Source organism: Carcharhinus amblyrhynchos, chromosome 6 (assembly GCF_965287045.1).
Source record: "Carcharhinus amblyrhynchos chromosome 6, sCarAmb.v2.hapA, whole genome shotgun sequence".
Classification (NCBI taxonomy): Eukaryota; Metazoa; Chordata; class Chondrichthyes; order Carcharhiniformes; family Carcharhinidae; genus Carcharhinus; species Carcharhinus amblyrhynchos.
In genome coordinates, this window is record NC_137329.1 from 48220501 (window position 1) to 48244254 (window position 23754).

Here is a 23754-nt window from a genome sequence, read left to right on the forward strand (position 1 = left end):
ATTGATGTTGGTGCAGAGTCATGTAGGTTTTGCCAGATAAAGACTGCAGATAATTTCCTTAAAGGACATTATGAGCATTTTTTAAAATTACAATTGATAGTTTTATTGTCATTATTACCAAGATTAGTTTTTTTTAAAAATAGAGATTTTATTAATTGAATTTAAGTTCCAAGTTGCCATGGTGAGATTTGAGCCCATGTCTCTGGATCGTTAGTCCGAGTTTCTGGATTACTGGTCTGGTAACATTACCAGTATGTTACTGTCTACCTTTTCTTCTGTAGACTATTTATTTCCCATGTATAAGGTGAGATCCTTACTCCTCCTACCAAAATGCATCACCCGCAATTGTATGTGTTGAAAATCATTTGTCATTTACACAGCCATTCTGCAAGATTTGTAATGACGTTTTGTAAATTGTCACAGCTTTTCTCAGTATTGAGCAAACTCCCTAATTTGATGTCAGTTGCAAACCTGGATATTATATTCCTGATTCTGAGTCCAAACTCAAAATGGTGAACAACTGTAGTCCCAGCATCAATCCCAGTGAAACATTTTTCCGACTTTTGTCAGTCTGAATAACTAACTTTAATCCCCACACTCTGTTTTCTGTTTTGTAACCAGTATTTTTTCCATTCTGGTTGATTGGTATTGGTCGATGTTTTTGAATAGCTGCTGACATTCTTGCTGTACTTCATAACGAACCTGCTTAATCCTTTCCTTGGAATTAAGCATAATTTTGCTTGCCAGTTCTCAACTAAATTTATATTTTGATTCTGTATTGATGATTTGATAGATTACATCTTGACTGCTTAGTGATCAATAATTAGTAATATACCTGAGGCAATGTTAACTAACTTTCCATTTAATAAATATGGAGAAAGCAAAGTTTTCCAGAGTTTAGTCTGCTTGGTTCGAGGCTTTAGAACACTAGACAGTATTATCCCAAACTCTAACACTAATATTTTGTCCATAGTATTTGTCGAAGAGGCTGGGGATGGATACGGTCATGTTTGGTTACCTACAGACAACGTTTGCTATTATTCAGCTCCTGGGAGGACCCCTATTTGGCAGGTAAATAACTCGGACCAGGAAACAGAATGACTGGATTCTCAAGGATTGAATTCTGTGAAAATTTACAGTGAAGCTTGCTTTTATATCAGGAAGCACCTCTACACAATGAAGCCTGACCCACACAGGATTACTTTACCTTCACTCCAATAGCATGCCTCCATGAACCTATAGACATCCACTACATCATATGTCTCAACTCTGGAACTTATGAGCTCCTCAATTAACTCTGACGTTGCGTATCTAAACTTGAAGACTGATACAACTCTTGTACTCCACTGGTCCATAAGACTTTTGCCCCTGGACTTATTGCATCAATTTAGCTTCTCAAAATCTCAGGCTACCTTTCCTTGGCAATTTGCTAATATTTGTCCTGTCCCCATTTATTCTTTCAAGTATTGCTGTATTTCCTTTTGCTTTGGAGCTTTCTAAAATTATTGAAGTTATTGCTAACTGTCAAATTGTCCATTACCTTGGAGTTCTGGTCAAATCCATTATCATCAGTGTAATGTTTCATGTTTCCTCCTTCTGATCCCCTTTTTTTTGAATCTCTACTTTTGGATTCAATTATCTTCACCTTGAATATTTCCAAACCTTTTGGCAACCTGAAATTTCAAATGAGTTTCTATCCTTAAGTCTTCCACCAAAATAACTTTCATGGCTATCTAATTTCCTTTCACATTGTGCTACATGTTGATAGCTTATCTTGAGTTAGTATTTTGAATAATGTCAAGTTCTCTCTCAAATTTTCATCCTCATCTTATCCACTCATTATCTAACCCATATATGGTTTAAAAAAAAGTTGTTCACAGAATGTGGCCAATTATAGCAAGGCTGAACTTATTGCCATTACTTTACCTGAGAAGGTGGTAGTGGGATTTATTGAAGAGCTATATAGTACCTTAGTGCAGCTACAATGGTTCAGCTGGGGAAATCCACCATTTTACTGAAGATTCCAATATAGGTTCAGAAAATTTCCTTCAGAACACTTGCTGTCCATACAGGCAGTCTTCATTCCATTTGCATTTTAATGGTTAAATTGTTAACTGCCCATTACCTTTGTTCAATTTTTCTTCAAATTCAGTGACAGTTTCTTTTATATCATTTATAATTCTAAAAAACAGCTCTCACTTCATTTTGATAGTATCACTGTTACTCATCTTCAAGTACCATCCTTAGAAGTCTTGGTAATGCCTATGATCTCAAATGGAACTCTCATTCCCTATCCCCACCACATTGCTAAAGCTGCCATCAGGAAACTTGGTTTTCTAATTCATGCCAAGCACTTTATATTCTTTCAACAATTTCTTTGTAAAGTCTCAAGTCTATCCAAGATTTGAGTAGTGTGCACATATCAGGGGAAGCTCTTCTAATACTTACTTCACTCTCCTTAGTAAGTTTTTATGCTTTCTTCCCCACCCCGCTTTCAGTTGCAGTATTTTTTGTATGCTACTGTACAACAATGGACAGTGCTCCTCTGAATATTCTTCTCTTAACTCCAAATTTGCCTTAATGTTTAAATCAAGACTCATTGCACCATGTAGTTCATTCGTTTCTAGAACTTAAAAAATTGGGAAATTCCTTACATACATCCTATTCTCTAAAATCTGCAGGAATTTAGAATCTGCTGGAACCATGCAGCCACTACTTCCCAATTTTACGTAAGGTTTCCCTCTTACTCTTTTTTAAGTTTTGACTATGACCTACATTATGCATCTTAGCTCCCCTCCCTGAGTTCCTTGAAGATAAAAGAAATTGTCTTGGCATGTGCCTTAACATTGAATCTCCCAGAGTTACTAATCTATCAGTTTGCCTTCGCAGAAGAATTAGGATATCACAATTTCATTGCCCACTGTGACTTTTGCGGTTGTCATTGCATAGCGTGGCAATAGTTTTCAACAGACATATAGCTGAATCATACATATAACTATAGTTAGATACAGTGAGGAAGTGTACTGGCCAGTGTGTGGCAGCATGGAGTCTTGGCCCTGAAGACGACAGGATGGTGTTACACAGAGCATGTAACACCATCCCCTAGTAAAATGATTTCATATTTGTATTTGTTTAATACAGTATTTGCATAACTATTCTGAGCTGCTTTCCCTGAGCGTGGAGGTGGGGCAGAGGTTACTCTGTTTTGCACACTCATTGTAGCATGTAAAAGAGGAAAACTCGAGTCTTTGTGATTGAAAAGTAAAATTATTGTGTCAACAGTTTGAGACATTGAAAAAAAGAAAATAATTCTGAATCACTGCATTAATTTTAACTTTCTCTTTAAACAATTACAAAAGATTTTAAAAGTTACGCTATCACCAGCATTGCAACACAGTGCAATCTCAATAGAGACTGGTAATTTTCTTCTGAAAATAGAAGAGATCCAAACTCCAAGTTATTTACTAAAACAAAGGTGTTGCCACAAGTACTGATCTGTAAATAATATTATTGTTTTAAATATTTCATATAATATTGGATAATGTGTAGATAAGGTGCAGAAGAAAAGTGGAGGAAAACTGGGCATTATTTGCAATACTCTCAAAGCATCATTAAGGAGGAGATGGTGAGCATTTGGAAAGGCAAAGCTCAATCCATCATTGTCAGCATGGCTTTATGAAGGATAAGTCATGATTGACAAATTGCCTGAGTTCAGTGAGACATAACCAGCAAGGTGGATAGTGGGGAACCTGTGGATGTGATATATCTGGACTTCCAGAAGGCATTTGACAAAATGCCGCATAAAAGGCTGATCTGGAAAGTGAGATCACAGAGGATTGGGGATAGAGTGCTGGATTGGATTGAGGATTGGCTGACTGGCAGAAAACAGAGAGTCAGGATAAAGGGTTCCTCTCTGGCTGGTAAAATGCATCTAGTGGGGTGCCACGTGCAGGCAGGGTCAGAGTGTAACATAGCAAAATTTGCAGATGATACTGAAATAATTGGGAAAGCAAGCAGAGAAGGGAATATAAAGATTTTACAGATGGATATAGATAGGCTAGGGGAATGGGCCAAAATTTGGCAGATGGAGGGCTCGATTTTACAAAAAAATTCACACCTGTTTTCAGGCGCAAAATCATGGTAAATTTGGGCATCGGGCCTACAATGCGATCTGCACCTGAAACCAAGCAGATCGCGGCTTTACCAACACCTGATTTTGGGCGCGGATCCGGTCCATGCCCCAATCGGGCAGCCCGACGATTTAAATGCATTAGTTTGCATTTAAATTGACTTAATGAACCGCGTGCCCAATTCTACTGCCAAATCCCACTTTACTGTCATTGGATGCGTTCCGGATCCGTGCTGTTACTAACCTGCAGAATAAAAATCCCAAGCGGATTCCTATTCTGCAAGGGAACCTCCAGAAGCCCATCCTCCTCGAACACCATTTGCAGACGTCCCGCTAATCACCCTGGCAGACCCGTCCCACCGCAATCTGAACCCCCTGGGAAGCAGACCCCTCCCAGGAGGCAGGCCCCCTCAGCAGAGCACACCTCCCTGGGAGGCAGCCCCCCCCCCCCCGGCAGGTCCACCTCCCCCTCCAACCAGAGATCCATCTCAGCCCGCCCTCCTCCTCTGGCAGACACCAGTGGAAGGCCAGGAAGGTGCTGCAGACTCTCCCAACAGGACTTTAACCTGGTGTTATGAGACTTCTTACTGTGTTCACCCTAGTCCAACGCTGACATCTCCACATCAACGAGTGCAGGTCAGAAGGATGGTGGAAGAACATAAGAACTACTTCTTGCAGAGGGTGGTGAATTTGTAGAACTTGCTGCCCCATAGCATGGTGGAGCGTGAATCGTTGAATAATTTCACAAAGGGGATAGATGTATTTCTAATTATAAAAAAAGGATAAGGGGATATGGGAACAGGTGGGGAGGTGGATTTGAGACCAGGGAGAGATCAACCATGATCTAATTGAATGGTGGAGCAGGCTCAAAGGACTGACTTTGCCGCCTCCTGCTCCTAATTCCAATGTTCCTAAGTTAGCCATCAACATATAGCACAATGTGAAAGATAAAGCTGAAGTACTTGCAGCAATCTTCAGTCAGAAGTGGCGAGTGGATGATTCATCTCGGCCTCCTCCAGTGGTCCCCAGCATCTCAGGTGCCAGTCTCCAGCCAATTCGATTCACTCCACGTGATATCAAGAAACGGTTGGAGGCACTGGATACTGCAAAGGCAGTGGGCCCCTATAACATTCTGGCAATAGAACTGAAGATTTGTGCTCCAGAACTTTCAATTCCCCTAGCCAAGCTCTTCCAGTACAGTTACAACACTGGCATCTACCCGACAATGCAGAAAATTTCCCAGGTACGTCCGGTACATACACATCTGGACAAATCCAACCCAGCCAATTACTGCCCAATCAGTCTACTCTCGACCATCGATAAAGTGATGGAAGGGGTAATCAATTTGTGCTATCAAGCAGCACTGACTCAACAATAACATGCTCAGTGATGCCCAGTTTGAGTTTCACCAGGGTCACTCAGCTCCTGATCTCATTACAGCCTTGGTTCAAACATTGACAAAAGAGCTGAATTCCAAAGATGAGGTGTGAGTGACAGTTTTTGACATCAAGGCCACATTCTACCGAGTGGGACATCAAGGAGCCTTAGCAAAACTAGAATCAATGGGTATCAGGGGGCAAACTCTCCGCCGGTCAGAGTCATGCCTGGCATATAGGAAGGTGGTTGTGGAGGGTCAGTCATTTCAGCTCCATGACATCTCTGCAGGAGTTCCTCAGGGTAGTGTTCTAGGCCCAACAATCTTCAACTGCTTTATCAATGACCTTACCTCCAACATAAGGTCAGAAGTGGGGATGTTTGCCAATGTTCAGCACCATTCACATGGGCCAGGAACTGGCAAATGGAATTTAATGTTGGCAAGTGCGAAGTGGTCCACTTTGGTAGGAATAATGGTAGGAAGGATTATTACTTACGTGGAGAAAAACTGCAGCAGGTGACGGTGCAGAGGGACCTCGGGGTCCTTGTGCATGAGTCGCAAAAACCCAGCTTGCAGGTGCAGCAGGTGGTCAGGAAGGCTAATGGGATGCTGGCCTTCATAGCGAGGGGGATTGAATATAAAAGTAGGGAGGTCTTGCTGCAGCTGTATAGGGCATTGGTGAGGCCGCAGCTGGAGTACTGTGTGCAGTTTTGGGTGCCGCACTTACGCAAGGATATTTTGGCCTTGGAGGGAGTGCAGAGGAGGTTTACTAGGCTGATGCCGGAGTTGAGGGGGTTGAGCTATGAGGAGAGGCTAAATAAACTAGGCTTGTACTCGTTAGAGTTTAGAAGAATGAGGGGAGATCTCATTGAGACGTATAAGATGATGAATGGGATGGATAGGATAGAGGTGGAGAGACTCTTCCCGCTCAGAAAGGACAGTAGGACTAGGGGGCACAGCCTCAAGATAAAGGGGAGGCGGTTTAGAACGGAGTTGAGGAGGAACTTCTTCACTCAAAGGGTGGTGAATCTCTGGAATTCTCTGCCCGTTGAAGTGGTGGAGGCTACCTCGCTAAATATTTTTAAGACGCGGGTTGATGGGTTTTTGATAAGAGAGGGGATTAAGGGTTATGGGGAGAGGGCGGGAATGTGGAACTGAGCCACGACAGATCAGCCATGATCTTATTGAATGGCGGGGCAGGCTCGAAGAGCCAGATGGCCTACTCCTGCTCCTATTTCTTATGTTTTTTATGTCCTTATGTTCCTCAAATACTGAGGTAGTCCAAGTTCAAATACAACAAGATCTGGACAATATCCAGACTTGGTCTGACAATTGGCGAGTAACATTTGTGCCACGCAAATGCCAGGCAATGACCATCACCAATAAGGGACACTCTAACCACCGCCCCTTGACAGTCAATGGTGTAACCATCACTGAATCCCCCACTATCAACGTCCTTGGGGTTATCATTGATTAGAAACTCAACTGGACTCACCACGTAAATACAGTGGCTACAAGAGCAGGTCAGAGGCTAAGAAAACTGCGGCGAGTAACTCACATCTTGACTCCCTAGAGCCATGATCTTATTGAATGGCGGGGCAGGCTCGAAGGGCTGGATGGCCTACTCCTGCTCCTATTTCTTATGTTCTTATGTTCTTATGTTATGTTCTTATCTACAAGGCAAAGGCAGGAGTGTGATGGAATACTCCCCACTTGCCTGAATGGGTGCAGCTCCAACAACACTCAAGAAGCTTGACCAACCAGGACAAATCAGCTTTTTTGATTGGCACCATATCCACAAACATCCACTCCCTCCACCACCAACACTGAATAGCAGCAATGTATATTAGCTACAAGATTCATTGCAGCAATTCACCAAAGGTCCTTAAACAGCACCTTCCAAACCCACGACCACTTCCATCTAGAAGGACAAGGGCAGCAGATAAATGGGAACACCATCTGCAAGTTCCCCTCAAAGCCACTCAGTTTCCTGACTCGGAAATATATCGCTGTTCCTTCACAGTTGCTGGGTCAGAATCCTGGAATTCCCTCCCTGATGGCATTGTGGGTCAACCCACAGAACATGGACTGCAGCAATTCAAGAAGGCAACTCACCACCACCTTCTCAAAGGCAACTAAGAATGGGTAATAAATGCTGCCCAGCCAGTGATGCCTATGTCCCACGAATTAATAAAAAAAAGTGAAAGGAAACTAGATTGCCATGAATATAATTTTGGCAAGATTCCACTATTTAAAACAGAAGGAGTTTTACTATACAAGAACCAAACAGAGAAAACACTAAATGATAACCTCCTATACTCTAACAACTCACATCTATAGATGCAGTCAAGGCCAACCTTATGACATAGCTCAGCAGTTTGACAACCCATATGCTGAGTAATCTGAGTCACAAAGCCCTTCAAAACTCTGTCTTCCTCAAAGTAGATTTCAGCTCCTCTCCTAGAAGTTAGACTGACCCCGAACTGACAGCAGTACACAGCTAACCTGAGTTCTACAAGCATTGTCTTTATCAAAAATTGCAATTGGAAACCAAACCTTCTACAGAGATTGAACCTGGTTAAAATATATAAAAGAACACAGATCAATCCAAACTCAATATAGAAATTAAAGCTCCTCTACTGTCTTTATGATGTAGAACCATCAATGTTACCCTCCTGTATCAAAGAACTGCATCAAATTATTCTCAGATTCTGGATTTGGACCTTGTCTTTTTTAGCTTGCTTAGACTACACCACTGGACTCATTAACTTATTGATCTTATTTTGGAAAAACACATATCTGGCCTTTTGTTCAGCTTGCTTTGTTGATCTCGTTATGAATGCTTAGCTGAGTACTAACACATCTATTGACTCAGCCCTTTAAGTAATATTGATACAGTTCGTGGGGGAGTGCTAGGTTAGCATTTGTTTGACTGATATCTTTATTACTTTGGAATAAACTGATCTTCCTTTAAAGAGTTTTTTAATGCATGCATGTTGATACAAGATTAAGAGGTACGAAGTGGAAAGAAGTTTTTGTTATTGAAACCATGGCTATAATTGAGGACTTTAAGAGGTTGCAAGATGAGCAGTTTATTCAAGAGGAGATTTTCAAAGCCAATTTCAGAAGATTTCCAAGACTTGACATACTTGCCGATGATACAATAGTTGTGTACATAGTGGACTTTGGAAGAATTGATATGGAGGATACGAGGAAAAGTTGTGGAAGGGGCACGCAAGAGGCATGAAGAGGACGGAAGATATACCCTCATGTCTTTGTATCGGGCACATTTGTGGGTGAATTGGAGCTTTTAGGGGTTATGGAAGAACATGGGAGATATGAGGGGACATGGCGGGGTTGTGAGGAGGATGGGAGTGAGAATAGGGTGTGTGATGGCTTGAGGACCTGATTACTACTGGGCAGATGTCCCAGTAAATGAACGCAAGCCTGCCAGCGAAGCCATCTATCTGAGTCCATCCCACCCCTCCCCTCCCAACTTCCCCGGAATGAAAATGTGGTGAGCAGGGGCCACTTGACACATTTGCAGAATCAAAAATTTTCCTGACTCCTGCTTCCCATCTCCTTCACACAAATCTGGCTCCAGTTGCCTTATTAACAGAAATTTTATACATGCTGTGCATGCAATAGAATGTCTTGAATTATCAATATTAACCACCCCATCATCGAGGGTACTTATCGGGTTCTCTTTTGAAAGAAAGACAATATCATTAGGCCAGTTTGTATTGTCTATAACTAATGGTGTGAATTATTCAGAGATTGCATTATACAAAGAGACATACTTAATGCCTTAACAATGTGTGAACTATTTCCAAATTGTAAAATAGATGCAACCTGAAGCCCTCTTTGTGCTTTTTGGTAATTTCTGACAAATTTGTGGTGATGGTTCGCATGGAACTTGCCTTATGTGAATCTTCTCAGTCCCTTGTGGTCGAGGCAGGGGAAAAGAGGGAATGTGAGGCTGCCCATCAGTGGCTGATTGTTAATACGTTGCAGCAGCCCCATTTGATGTTTAAAAGTATTTTCTCGCTGTAGTCTGATGATTAAGATGATAACCATCTTTACCACTCCAGATGTCACCTGTAGCTTTCTGGCTTTCAAACGATCCACTTGCTTTTGATACAATGGCAATTAAATGTTGATTGGCATGGATGGAGATGATCTTATCATCAGTGATTAGTTTGTATTCTAAAATTACTCTGTCCTCCAATTGGAATTTTGGTGAGAGATTTTTTTATCTAACTTTTGCTGTTTTGAAAACTACCTGACATTTTTTTACAGGATGAAAATTATGCTTTTTGGTGAAGCTGGAATATTTCTATCTTTTGCAACTATCTTGGCTGTTTCATGAGTCGCAAAAACCCAGCCAGCAGGTGGTCAGGAAGGCGAATGGGATGCTGGCCTTCATAGCGAGGGGGATTGAATATAAAAGTAGGGGGGTCTTGCTGCAACTGTACAGGGCACTGGTGAGGCCGCAGCTGGAGTACTGTGTGCAGTTTTGGTCGCCGCACTTACGCAAGGATATTTTGGCCTTGGAGGGAGTGCAGAGGAGGTTTACAAAGCTGATACCAGAGTTGGGGGGGTTGAACTATGAGGAGAGGCTGAATAAACTAGGCTTGTACTCGAGAGTTTAGAAGAATGAGGGGAGATCTCATTGAGACATATAAGATGGTGAATGGGATGGATAGGATAGAGGTGGAGAGGCTCTTCCTGCTCAAAGGACAGTAGGACTAGAGGGAACAGCCTCAAGATAAAGGGGGGGGGACGGTTTAGAATGGAGTTGAGGAGGAACTTCTTCACTCAAAGGGTGGTGAATCTCTGGAATTCTCTGCCCGTTGAAGTGGTGGAGGCTGCCTCGCTAAATATATTTAAGACGCGGGTTGATAGGTTTTTGATAGGCAAGGGGATTAAGGGTTATGGGGAGAGGGCGGGAATGTGGAACTGAGACACGACGGATCAGCCATGATCTTATTGAATGGCGGGGCAGGCTCGAAGGGCTAGATGGCTTACTCCTGCTCCTATTTCTTATGTTCTTATGTTTCCTCTGGAGACATATTAGAAAATATGCCCATCTGTCTGGTGTGTTCCCCCACTGTGTATGCTCATTTATGATGTGGGTATGCCGGCGTTGGACTGGCGTAAACACAGTAAAAAGTCTGACAACACCAGGTTTTAGTCCAACCTATTTATTTGATAATATGCTCACAAGCTTTCGGGGTTAGTCCCTTCGTCAGGTGAATGGAGAGTTCTGGCCTCAGACAGAGCATATAAAGCACAGACAGTTTAGAGATTACTGATTAGAATGCGAATCCTTACACCTAACCTGCTGTTCAAGACCTGAAGTGGCTAATAATGTGAGTGGAAGGAGCACTGATCACAGTTTAAAGAGATGTGTATTGTCTCCAGACAGTACAGTAAGTGAGGTTTTGCAAACCCAGGCAAGTCACGGGGGTTACAGATAGTGCGACATGAACCCAAGATCCCTGTTGAGACCGTCCTCATGTGTGCGGAACTTGGCTATCAGTCTCTGCTCAGTGACTCTGCGCTGTCGTGTGTTGTGAAGGCCGCCTTGGAGAATGCTTACCCGAAGGTCAGAGGCTGAATGCCCGTGACCACTGAAGTGTTCGCCAACAGGAAGGGAACAGTCTTGCCTGGTGACTGTCGAGCGATGTTCATTCATCCGTTGTCGTAGCGTCTGCATGGTCTCCCCAATGTACCATGCTTCGGGACATCGGGGAGACCATGCAGACGCTACAACAACGGATGAATGAACATCGCTCGACAGTCACCAGGCAAGACTGTTCCCTTCCTGTTGGCGAACACTTCAGTGGTCACGGGCATTCAGCCTCTGACCTTCGGGTAAGCATTCTCCAAGGCGGCCTTCACGACACACGACAGCGCAGAGTCGCTGAACAGAGACTGATAGCCAAGTTCCGCACACATGAGGACGGTCTCAACAGGGATCTTGGGTTCATGTCGCACTATCTGTAACCCCCGTGACTTGCCTGGGTTTGCAAAACCTCACTTACTGTACTGTCTGGAGACAATACACATCTCTTTAAACTGTGATCAGTGCTCCTTCCACTCACATTATCAGCCACTTCAGGTCTTGAACAGCAGGTTAGGTGTAAGGATTCGCATTCTAATCAGTAATCTCTAAACTGTCTGTGCTTTATATGCTCTGTCTGAGGCCAGAACTCTCCATTCACCTGACGAAGGGACTAACCCCGAAAGCTTGTGAGTATATTATCAAATAAATAGGTTGGACTAAAACCTGGTGTTGTCAGACTTTTTACTGTGTATGCTCATTTATTCAGGGTACAGAAATCTTTGATGGAGTATTCTTATTTTTGCTGATAGGTTTGGTGATTTGTTTGGAGGGCGTGCTGCCCTAACACTGGCGTACCTTTCCTCAGGATTTACCTGCCTTCTAATGGGGCTGTCGACCACCGTGCCCCTGCTTTTCCTTTCCCGACTGCCCTCCGTCTTCATGCACGGGATGCAAGGTACTGCGTGGTACTCTTTTTTTTCTTCTTTCCATTTTTTGGTAGTTTCTTCTGTGTTTGATTCTAAAATCCTTTATTTCCTTTTAAACTTTCCCAGCTGCACAGATGGTTGTGACTGATCTGTCTTCTGAGTCAGAACGGGCAGGTGCCCTGGGGAAGCTTGGTCTCTCATATGGTGTCGGGATGATCGTTGGCTCTACGACTGGTGGTTTGCTAATCTCCAGGTTTGGGTAAGTATCAACTGAGTTGGTGTATGTGTGTGCTGACTTAGGGTTATTCTTAATCCACTCTTCATTCAAAAGGCCCATTTAAAGATCTCCTTTGCTCTCTAATTAAATAGATGTACTACGTGAATCTGAGTCATACAGATCAAAAGCATCCTCGTTGCTCAACTACGATTGGAAATTATACATGTAGTGATCAGACAAAGAACTGATCAGACTATGGCTGAGATTTTCTGGCCCTGCCTGCTGTCAGCATCTTCCCATCCTGCCAAAAATCAATAGACTTTTAGCTGACCCGCTTCATTCACCATAATGTGTCCAATCGTGGCAGGGCTGGAAAATCACCACCACTGTATTGCTCTGCGATGACCTGTCAATGTTTAGATTCTCCCCAGAGTGGCACTGGTGCCCAGTGTGAGCCAACACTTTGAGGAAAACATAGAAAAAAAATTGGAGTAGTTACGATCGTTTTCAATTTCATTTTAAAACTCCAAAAATATTATGCAGTAATACACTAACTCATTAAAGTACTGACTTTAATTTATTCTCTTTTTTTTATTTCATGGAATGTTTGTGTCACTGGCAAGGCCACTATTTGTTTCCCATCCCTAATCGCCCGTGAACTGAGTGGCTTGTCAGGCAATTTCAGAGAGCGATTAAGAGTCAAATATTTTGCTGTGGGTGTGGAGTCACATGTAGGCCAGACTGGGTAAAGACAGCACTTCCCTTCCCTAAAGGGCGTTAGTCTTTTTTCTGTGTTGCTTCACACCCACGGTGTTTTTCATTTTTGTTGAGGTACAGTGTGGGAAGGGTTGGAATGCTTCTTTTGTTGAACTTATGGCCAGAGGTAGGGGTACTACCACTGTGCCACAAGCCCTTCTATAGAACATTAGTGAATCTGATGGATGGTTACAAAAATCAATGATATTTCATAGTCATCATTATTGAGACTGACTTTGATTTCAGATTTTATTAATTAAATTTAAATTCCAGTAGCTGCCACGGTGGGATTTGAACCCATATCCCCAGAGCATTAGCCTAATGTCCAGTGACATTGTGACTATTCTACCATCTCCCTTTGTGATCCCCTGTGCGATCTCTTTTCCAAAGTAATATTCTGTTTGCATATATAGAAACACACATAAAAAATAGAACGGGGTAGACCATATGGCCCATTGAGCCTGCTCCACAATTCATTATTATGATCATGGCTGATCAGCAAATTCAATACCCTGATTTCAACATCCCCCCCCACCCCCATTTCTCTTGTTCCCTTTATATATTCCCATACGTTCTAATTTATGTTCACCTGTGGGTCTGATGTGTTAAAGCATCTCTAACATATTTAAAAATGTAATTTGATCAATCCCATAACAGATAAGATACATGATTTCTTGCTCAGCTGTGACTACCTCCGCCTTCCCTAATTGTGCAGGCCTGAACGAGGGCATGTTCTGTATCTAATGCAGGGAACGCAGTTTGTTTAAGGTACTGAAAAATGTTCAGTTTAGGATAAAAATGTTGTCACTGCTGTATGTGCGATGGTTCACATCCACTATGATTTTCATTACTTTTTTTATTTCTCAAATACCAGTGCATTTTGTTGTGAGCCAGAATTGTTTTCAGTGACAGAGACTTGAATTTTCGGGGATTTTCCTTTTAATCTCATGATGATGAACTTTTGTCCTTTCTGAAAGATGCCTAAAAACAGGGACATTGTCAGGATCTTGTTTTTCAGCTGCAGTTCATGTGCCCAACAACAGGGGGCAGCAAAGTGCAGGAATAGATTCAAGGAAGTCAGGATAAACTGTGTTGTGGGCTTACATAGCAAGAGATAGGACAGAGTGGGCTTCATTTTCCTGACTATTCTGGGGATGGCACGTGATACAAATAGAAAAAATTGAAGTTAATTTTAAGGGGTGGCACAGTGGTTAGCACTGCTGCCTCACAGCGCCAGGAACCCAGGTTCGTTTCCCTGCTTGGGTCACTGTCTATGTAGTTTGCACATTCTTCCTGGGTTTCCTCCAGGTGCTCCGGTTTCTTCCCACAGTCTAAAGATGTTCGCGTTACGTGAATTGGCCATGTTAAATTGCCTCTTAGTGTCGGGGGGATTAGCTAGGATAAATGCATGGAGTTATGGGAATAGGGCCTGGGTAGGGTTGTGGTTGATGTAAACTTGATACACCAAATGGCCGCCTCCTGCACTGTAGGGATTCTATGATTCTAAGGTTCATGTCTTCATTCTTTGTGTTATTCTAGTGTACAGAGATACAATTGTGTAAAACAGAGAGCTGCAAATATTTTAGTGTGTTGTAATTAAAGAAAGACCTGTATTTTTATAGCATCTTTCACAATCTCAGCATGCACCAAAGCACTTCAGATAAGTACTTGAGAAGTTGTGTTCATTTTATGGGCAATGCCCTCAGCTAACTGGCAGTACAGGAAAATGAAGCCCACTCTGTCCTATCTCTTGCTATGTAAGCCCACAACACAGTTTATCCTGACTTCCTTGAATCTATTCCTACACTTTGCTGCCCCCTGTTGTTGGGCACATGAGCTGCAGCTGAAAAACAAGATCCTGACAATGTCCCTGTTTTTAGGCATCTTTCAGTAATGAAGTAAATTACTAAATAATGTTTTTTAATGTTTATTGAGGGATAAATATTGACCAGGATACTAGGGATAACTCTTCCACTGTTCTTTGAAATAATGCCATGGGACCATATTTCCATCTCAGGGCAGACAAAGCCTCAATTCAAAATTGCATCTGAAAGGCAGCATCTCCCAACAGTGCAGTACTTGCTCAGTTTTGATTTTTGAGCTCGAATTTCTGAAGTGGAATTCGAGCTCACCACCGTCTGACTCAGAGGTGAGAGTGCTACCCACTAAGCCATAGCCAACACTACTAACGGAACTATCTGTAAATTTATAAATCCCCTGGAGTCGTTGGTGCTTGTTTTAAAAGATAAAATTGTGAACATCTGTCTGCTTCATGCAGGCTCTGGGGTGGGTCCCAGACAAGAAACTGCCTGTTTATTTGTACTATAAATACTTGGTAGTCTTGAACCAGTTGAGTCAGTGTTTGACATTCAGAGCTTTCACCCACTTGCTGACTGGAAATTTTCCATGAAGCTGCTCATTCTTCCTTGGGAGCAACCTCAGCTGCAACATTTGCTCATTGATGCCTCATTTAATATTGTGCAAGTCTAGGTAAGTAGATTTGACAGTGGAATGTCAGAGCCAAGTTCAACCTTATTCCCATCCATCAGCCACTCATGCATTTCTAAGTTAAAATGACTTCTTACCTCCCAACTGTTGTCCGGCTAAGGCTATACAGATTTAGAATTGATCCACTGACTTTCTGGTTTGTTTCAATCAGGGCATCACTGGAGCTTTTCACTATGCTTTGCCTCAACCAGTACATCAATTGACAAAGTGTTAGCAGAGAGCCTATGCAAGTACCAGCAAACCATTCCTAAAGATATCTGTATCCAACTGCACACAATTGTAAACAAATTCCAGTGTGAAAACAGGATGGCTCTTCCATGATGAGGAACTGTTAAAAGCTGTGGGTAAATGAGCTACAGAGACAAATGGATCTCAGATTTGCTGTCTAAGCTGTAGATCACCATAGTTGGCTGTGATACTGTTGATTATTTAGGGGAAAACCAGCTATGGTTCCTACTCCTAACTGCTGCCCCATGACATCAGTTGAAAAGTTGCCCGTGTGATTAGGCTCAGTTGTGAATGGCTAGCTAATACTTGGGTAGAATTTCATGGTGCTTCTATATTCTTCTGCAATTAGGAGGGGAAAACCATGGAAAAACAGTGCAAAAATGTAAAAAGAGGTTTATGCTGTTTCTCTGAATTTCTGCTGATATCCCTGCTGATCCTGTCCCAGCTTGCACGCGAACAGTGACTACTTGGAATGATGGCCCTGAATCATTGAGTAGGGAAGGTCAACAGAGGAGAACAAAATGAAGCAAAATGATAACAAAAGTGACCAACTACAGACTGGGAAAGACAGATATTCTATCACCATAACTGCAACTAGTCAGGACCATACTTCTCATTGATCCATTTGCACTAAAGATAAGCAAACTCCTTTAACCTACATTGCTCCTAAAGAGGCACAACCATTACAAGAAGTCTTGAATTATACTAATCCACTCGTCCTGTGAAGACCATAAATCAAAATAAAACATTAATTCATAAAAATGTCCAGATATTAAAAAACTCTTAAATTTAATTTTCTTGGTTGAGACGTGTTTCTTCCTAAGAAACCTGGTTCCTCTCTCAGCCACTGGTAGGGAGCAAATCAGTCAGCGTAAAGAGTTGCAAACAACCATATGATGTAGGAGCAGAGGTAGGCCACTCAACCCCATCAAGACTGCTGCACCTTTCGATGAGACCATAATTGATCTGATATGATAATCCTCAACTCCACTTTTCTATCTTATATCCATAACCCTTAATTTCCACACTGATTAAAAATCTATCTATCTCAGCCTTGAACATACTTAGTGACCCAGCCACTTCAGCTCTCTGTGATAAAGAATTCCGCAGATTTAGTCAGCTCTGAGAAAAGAAATTCCTCCTCATCTTTGTCTTAAATGGAAGACCCCTTACTCTGAAACTATGCCCTTTGTCCTAGACTGTCTTACAAGGGGAAACATCCTTTGGCATCTGCTCTGTCAAGCCCCCTGAGAATCCTATATTCGAAGGTAGTAATTTCTGGACAACTACCAGCGCCACATGCTAGTGAGCGTAGGAGAAAGATTAGGCAGATTAATGCGTGGCTTGAAAGCTAGATTTTTGGATCATTAGAATGTTTTCTGGGAAAAGGCTGACTTGTTCAAGAGGGATAGGTTACACCTGAACCGGAGGGAAACTCATATCCTGGCGGGGAGATTTGCAAGAGCCACTTGGGAGGGTTTAAACTAGTTTGGCGGTGAGTGTGACCCAAAGCAATAGAAAGACAGAAGAGAAGATTGAGGACAGCACAGAAGTTGAAGAAAGCATATTAAATAATAAAGGCAGTGTCAATAATCCTAGTACTATACAGGTCAGGCAAAAGCAAAGCAGAGAACAAGGGACATCCAGATTAAACTGCGTTTATTTCAATGCAAGAGAACTGACAGGTAAGGCAGATGAACTCAGGGCATGGATGGGTACAGGGGACTGGGATATTATAGCAATTATTGAAACATGGCTAAGGGAAGGACAATACTGGCAGCTCAATGTTCCAGGGTACAGATGCTATAAGAAAGATAGAACAGGAGGTAAGAGAGGAGGGAGAGCCACACTTTTGATTAAGGAAGACATCACGGCCATACTAACAGGAGATCTATCTGAGGGTTCGGCCTCTGAGGCTATATGGATTGAATTGAGAAATAAGAAGGGGAAATCACTTTGATAGGGTCCCAAGTAGTCGGCGAGGAATTGAGGAGTAAATATGTAAGGAGAATACAGATAGCTTCAAGAAAAATAGGGTGGTAATAATAGGGGATTTTAACTTTCCGAACATTGACTGGGACAGCTATAGTGTCAGAAGGTTGGATGGAGAGAAATTTGTTGCGTGCGTTTGAGAGGAGTTTAGTATGTGGAATGGCCAACTAGTTTTGCCAAGTAGGCAAAACTTGACCTCCTCTTGGAAAATAAGGAAGGGCAGGTGACAGAAGTGTTAGTTAGGGATCACTTTGGGACCAGTGACCATAATTCCATTAGTTTTAAGACAGCTATGGAAAATGATAGGCCTGGCCCAAAAGTTAAAATTCTAAATTGGGGCACGGCCAGTTTTGTTGGTTTCAGGCAGGAACTTTCAACAGTTAATTGGGAGAATCTGTGGAAAGGTAAAGTTAAGTGGAAAACTTTCAAAAGTGTAGTAACCAGGGTTCAGAGTAAGCACATTCCTCTTAGAATGAAAGGCAAGGCTGGTAGAAGTAGGGAACCCTGGATGAATTGGGATATTGAGGCCCTGGTCAAGAAGAAGGAGGAGGCATATGACATGCATGGGCAGCTGGGATCAAGTGGACCCCTTGAAGAGTATAGTGAGTGTGGTGCAGGAGTAGAGTTAAGAGAGAAATCAGGAGGGCAAAAAGGGGACACAAGGTTATTTTGGCAGATAAGGCAAAGGAGAATCCAAAGAGCTTCTACAAATACATAAAGGGCTAAAGAGTAATTAGGGAGAGAGTAGGACCTCTTAAGGATCAACATGGTCATCTATCCGCAGATCCACAAGAGATGGGTGAGATCCTAAATGAATATTTCTCATCAGTATTTACTTTTGAAAGAAGTATGAATGTTAGGGAACTTGGGGAAATAAATAGTGATGCCTTGAAGAGTGTACATATTTCAGAGGAGGAGATGCTGGAAGCCTTAAAGCCCATCAAGGTAGATAAATCCCCGGGACCTGATGAAGTGAATCCCAGGACATTGTGGGAGGCTAGGGAGGAAATTGCATGTCCCCTAGCAAAGATATTTGAATCATCGATAGTCACAGATGAGGTGCCTGAAGATTGGAGGGTGGCAAATGTTGTGTCTTTGGTTTAAGAAGGGCAGCAGGGAAAAGCCTAGGAACTACAGGCTGGTGATCCTCACATCTGTAGTGGGTGAGTTGTTAGAAGATATTTTGAGAGACAGGACCTGCAGGCATTTAGAGATGCAAGGACTGATCAGAGACTGGCAACATGGCTTTGTGAGTGGAAAATCATGTCTCACAAATTTGATTAGAGTTTTTTGAAGGGGCAACCAAGAAGGTAGATGAGGACAGTGCAGTTGATGTTGTCCACATGGAGTTTAGACAAGGTACCACGTGATATGTTGTTGGATAAGGTTAATTCTCATGGGATGCAGGGTGAGGTAGCCAAACAGATACAAAATTGGCTTGATGACAGAAGACAGAGGATGGTTGTAGAGGGTTGTTTTTCAAACTGGAGGCCTGTGACCACTGGTATGCCTCAGGGATCGGTGGTGGGTCCACTGTTATTTGTCATTTATATTAATGATTTGGATGAGAATTTAGTAGGCATCGTTAGTAAGTTTGCAGATGACACCAAGATTGGTGGCATAGTGGACAGTGAAGAAGATTATCCAGAATTGTAACGGGATCTTGATCAATTGGGCCAATGGGCTGACAAATAGCTTTAATTTAACTTAGATAAATGCGAGGTGATGCATTTTGGTCGATCGAATCGGGACGGGACTTAGTTAAAGCTGGGTCATTGGGGAGAATTGTAGAACAAAATGATCTAGGGGTACAGGTTCACAGCTGCTTGCAAGTGGAGTCGTAGGTGGACAGAATGGTGAAGAAGGCATTCAACATGCTTGACTTCATAGATCGGAACATTGAATACAGGAGTTGGGACGTCTTGTTGAAGTTGTACAAGGCATTGGTAAGGCCACACTTGGAATACTGTGTGCAGTTCTGGTGACCCTATTATAGAAAGAATATTATTAAACTAGAAAGAGTGCAGAAAAGATTTACTAGGATACTACCAGGACTTGATGGTTTGCTTTATAAGCAGAGGCTGGATAGACTGGGACTTTTCTCTCTGGAGCATTGGAGGCTTAGGGGTGATCTTATAGAGGTCTATAAAATAAAGAGGGGCATAGATCAGCTAGAAGGTCAATATCTTTTCCCAAAGGTAGGGGAGTCTAAACTAGAGGGCATAGGTTTAAGGTGAGAGGGGAGAGATACGTAAGTGTCCAAAGGTGCAATTTTTTCACACAGAGGGCACTGAATGTCTGGAACAAGCTGTCAGAAGTAGTAGTAGAGATGTGTACAATTTTGTCTTTTAAAAAAGTGTTTAGATCGTTACATGGGTAAGATGGGTATGGAGAGATCTGGGCCAAACGTGGGCAATTGGGACTAGCCTAGGGGTTTAAAAAAAGGGGCGGCATAAACAAATTGAGCCAAAGGGCCTGTTTCCATGCTGTAAACCTCTATGATATGACATGACATGATATGTCTCAATAAGGTCACCTCTCATTTTTTCTGAACTTCCATGAGTACAGGCCCAAGCTACTCAATCTTTCCTCATAAGAAAATACCTGGAATCAATCCAGTGAATCTTCTCTGAACTGCTTCCTATACCATTATACCTTTTCGTTAGATAAGGAGATGAAAACTGTCCACACTATTCCAGGTGTGACCTAACTCGTGCCTTGTATAGTTTTAGCAAGACTTCCCTACTTCTATACTCCATTCCCTTTGAAATAAAGGCCAACATCCCATTTACTTTCTGTGTTACCTGCTGAATGTGCGTGCTAGCTTTTTGTGATTTTTGCAAAAAGACCCCAAAAACATGTGGTGCAGCTTTCTGCAATCTTTCTCCATTTAAATTATATTAATTTATTTTATTCTTCCTCCCAAAATGCAATTCCATTTCCTGTATTATATTCCATCTGCCAAGTTTTTGCCCACTCACTTAATCTATCTATATCCCTCTGTAAACTCTGATGTCCCCACAACTTGCCTTCCACCTATTTTTGTGTTATCCATAAATTTGGCAGTAGTACATTCACTTCCCTCGTCCAGGTCATTAATATATATTGTAAATAATCCAAATCATTAACATATTTGCAGTTGCCAGAGTTCTGGGGAGAACTAGAGTGTACAGAATAGCCTGATCCAACGACAGAATTGTATGTGGCCTGGGCAAGTGCACACCCAACCCAAAGCACGTGAAATTGCACATGAAGATATTGGATGTGCATCCCGACATCATCATGCACTTGTAAGATATTTTGGTTGGCGGGTGCAGGTACAGATCGGTAGTGCCCCTCCAACAATTATAGAGCTGCTTAACTGGATTAACTCAGCAACCTAACACAATATTACGTTGCCTGTGCAATTTTTAGGTTGACACAAGGGCAAACAGCCAATCCATTTTTTAGTTTTCTTATTCAAAGGTGGGATAAAAGGCCAGCTGAGGAGTTAGGAGTCTTTGGGAGTTCAGTGAGGTTTTGTTTGGAGCACCTTCTCTGCATTCAGGGTTCAACATCTTATCTGGAGCTTTCAGGACATTGCTGTCCTCTGACATTGGGGATTTGGGTCCTTCTGTTGTATGGGTCAGTCCAGTTTGTGTCTCTGCGATGGGCGTAGCGTACTTAGAAGGGAGCACTTCCTCTGAGGAGGCGGTCAGGGGACCAAGAGAGAGGAAGCCAAATGGTCACAGGTATCATCTTTGAGCAGAGGTGCAGGATGTTCACGGACAATAGCGATGGCAAGGAGGTTTAGAAAAATGAGATGAGCTTATTGAGACATATAGGATTCTCAGGGGGCTTAATAGAGTAGATGCCGAAGGATGTTTCACCTTGTGAGAGACTCTAGGACAGATGGCATAATTTCAGAGTAAGGGGTCTCCCATTTAAGACAACATTATCCAGTTGCCAGGGTGTGCAGGCAACAATTCAATTACTTTGAATGTCTGTCATGTCAATGTCACAGTACGCTCTGGCTTTCAGGAGAAGCTGGCACGTCCACATGCCGAATGATCAGCCACAAGTCGCCTCTAATTATGGAGGGGGGAACACACTCAATGTCTATGGTTTTCAAGGTCACTATCACAGGATCACTATCTATGCTCTGGATCCTTTCAGGGGTCAGTGGATAATCTTTGCGGAGTCTTCCAGTGAGCTGTATTGAGCTGAGTCAAGCTGGTAGTTCTATTCAGGTGGGTGAGAGCATTCATTCATCACAGAACGCTTCAAGTCAGCTAGGCTGAGCAGGCCAGAGCTGGTTCCCCCAGAACCAGGCTGCCTTTGATTGCATTCCTGTGGCTCTCAAGGTGCCAGCCAAGTGTCATTGTCAATTGGAAGGAGTTTTACTCTTTGAATGTTCAGATAGCTTGTTACCACAAGACTCAGATTCTACAAGTCTGTGCAAGGTACCCTGGCAGCTCCTATGATGCCTACTTTCTACATCATTCGCAAGTATCAAGGCTGTTCACGGCGACAACTCATCTTGACGGATAGTTGATTGGTGACAAAGGATATCATTTGAAAATGTATCAAATGACATCTCTCAGGCATCCAAAGACAGAAGCAGAGAGATACAATCACTGCCATGTCCCCACAAGGGCATTGGTGGAACAGACCATTGGCTTGCTGAAGATGAGATTCCAAATCTGCTGTGATCTTCACAATTTCACTCTCTTGTGGGGAAACCATTAGACCAGGAGGACACTGAGGCAGGTGAGGAAACTGACAACGACTCTGATGTAGAATTCAGGCAACCAGAAGGTAAGGATGAAGAGCTGAAACCGGGAACCTTCGGTGGTCAGCCAGTGTAATATTGCAAACTCTTAATTGATCTTGGGTGGGACTGGGAAACACAGCTGCTTTTCATGTGCACATTGCAAAGTTGCAAGGATGTCATGAAAGGAGATCAAGTTTTTTCCAAAAACCAAATGAATAGTAGATAATAGTTCCATTATCTCCAGCAGAGGACTGCCCTGCATTGCCAGCATAAATTACCTTATCAGCCCTACCAGGGTAACTGAACCCACAGTTGCTCACACTTTCCTCGCTGAATGAGCTATTCAACCTGATAAGGTGATACTTCATGCCCCACTGAAACCAAGCTAGTTACTGACACGTCCATACAGAGAGCTCAGATGCTGTCTGGGAGTATTGAAGAGGGGGAAAAAGGGGGTTAGACGTTCAGGGGACAAGCAGCACTGCCAGTGACATACCTCTGTCAGCCTTAATTTTCCAACTCCATGGGCTCACTGTTATGGTGGGTCCTAACCCTTGTCGACAATCTACATTGCATCAATCACATGGTACATAATCCAATGCGTTATTTGTAAGATTGGAAGAATGAGAAAGTTGCTCTCAATCTCATCATCTCTCGTTGTGCAGAAAAAGTTGAGGGACAACAAGCGTGCGAGAGACAAGGTGGAAGAGGGCTGGCCTCAAATGCCTTACTGAGTTCAAGGGCAGGCAACCTAGCTGGCAGAGGCGGAATTACATTGAGCTAGTACAGATGGAGATGTTGGCAGGCAGCTCCCATTTAGTAAGGATCCATGCATCCTGTGGTGTCCAAGTCAGATAACAAACCTCTGGCGTAGGCCCTGCCTGGGATGCTGGGAATGCCCCAAGAGGCAGGGGAACATTAAGGCAGAGATACTAGAGGCTCTCAACAGTGTGGCACACGAGGTAGTGGAGTCCATCTGCCTGCTGGCTAATGAATTTGTTTCAACATGTGCACACATTGAGATATTGGTTGGGAGAGTGGCAAAAGCCACCAAGAACCTGATCCAGTTTCTGTCAGACCTGCACTCCAATAGCTTTAAGTGAACTTTTGCAATGGCCACATGAGAGGCAGTTTAGGGCATCTCAACCTCCCTCCAGATGCTACCTCTATGCAGGCTCTAGGGGTGTCCAACCCTTTGGAGCCCCCTTGCTGATGTACCTTCAATTCATCCTCTGCAACTGCAGAAGGAGCAGCTGCCCCACATCAGGAGAATCAAAATAAGGCGGATTCCTCTGGACGTC

The 23754-nt window shown here is 42.9% G+C and overlaps 1 protein-coding gene across 2 annotated transcripts in view; it reads left to right on the top strand.

The window, feature by feature from the left end:
* The window catches only part of slc67a1 (solute carrier family 67 member 1), a 114269-nt gene that overhangs the window by 30153 nt on the left and 60362 nt on the right, over window positions 1-23754 (top strand). For both annotated transcript variants that reach the window (XM_080190411.1, XM_080190412.1), the window contains exons 2-4: window positions 974-1071; window positions 11883-12028; window positions 12126-12258. In XM_080190411.1, the coding sequence (XP_080046537.1) occupies window positions 974-1071; window positions 11883-12028; window positions 12126-12258 (377 nt within the window). The remainder of the gene's footprint in view (window positions 1-973; window positions 1072-11882; window positions 12029-12125; window positions 12259-23754) is intronic.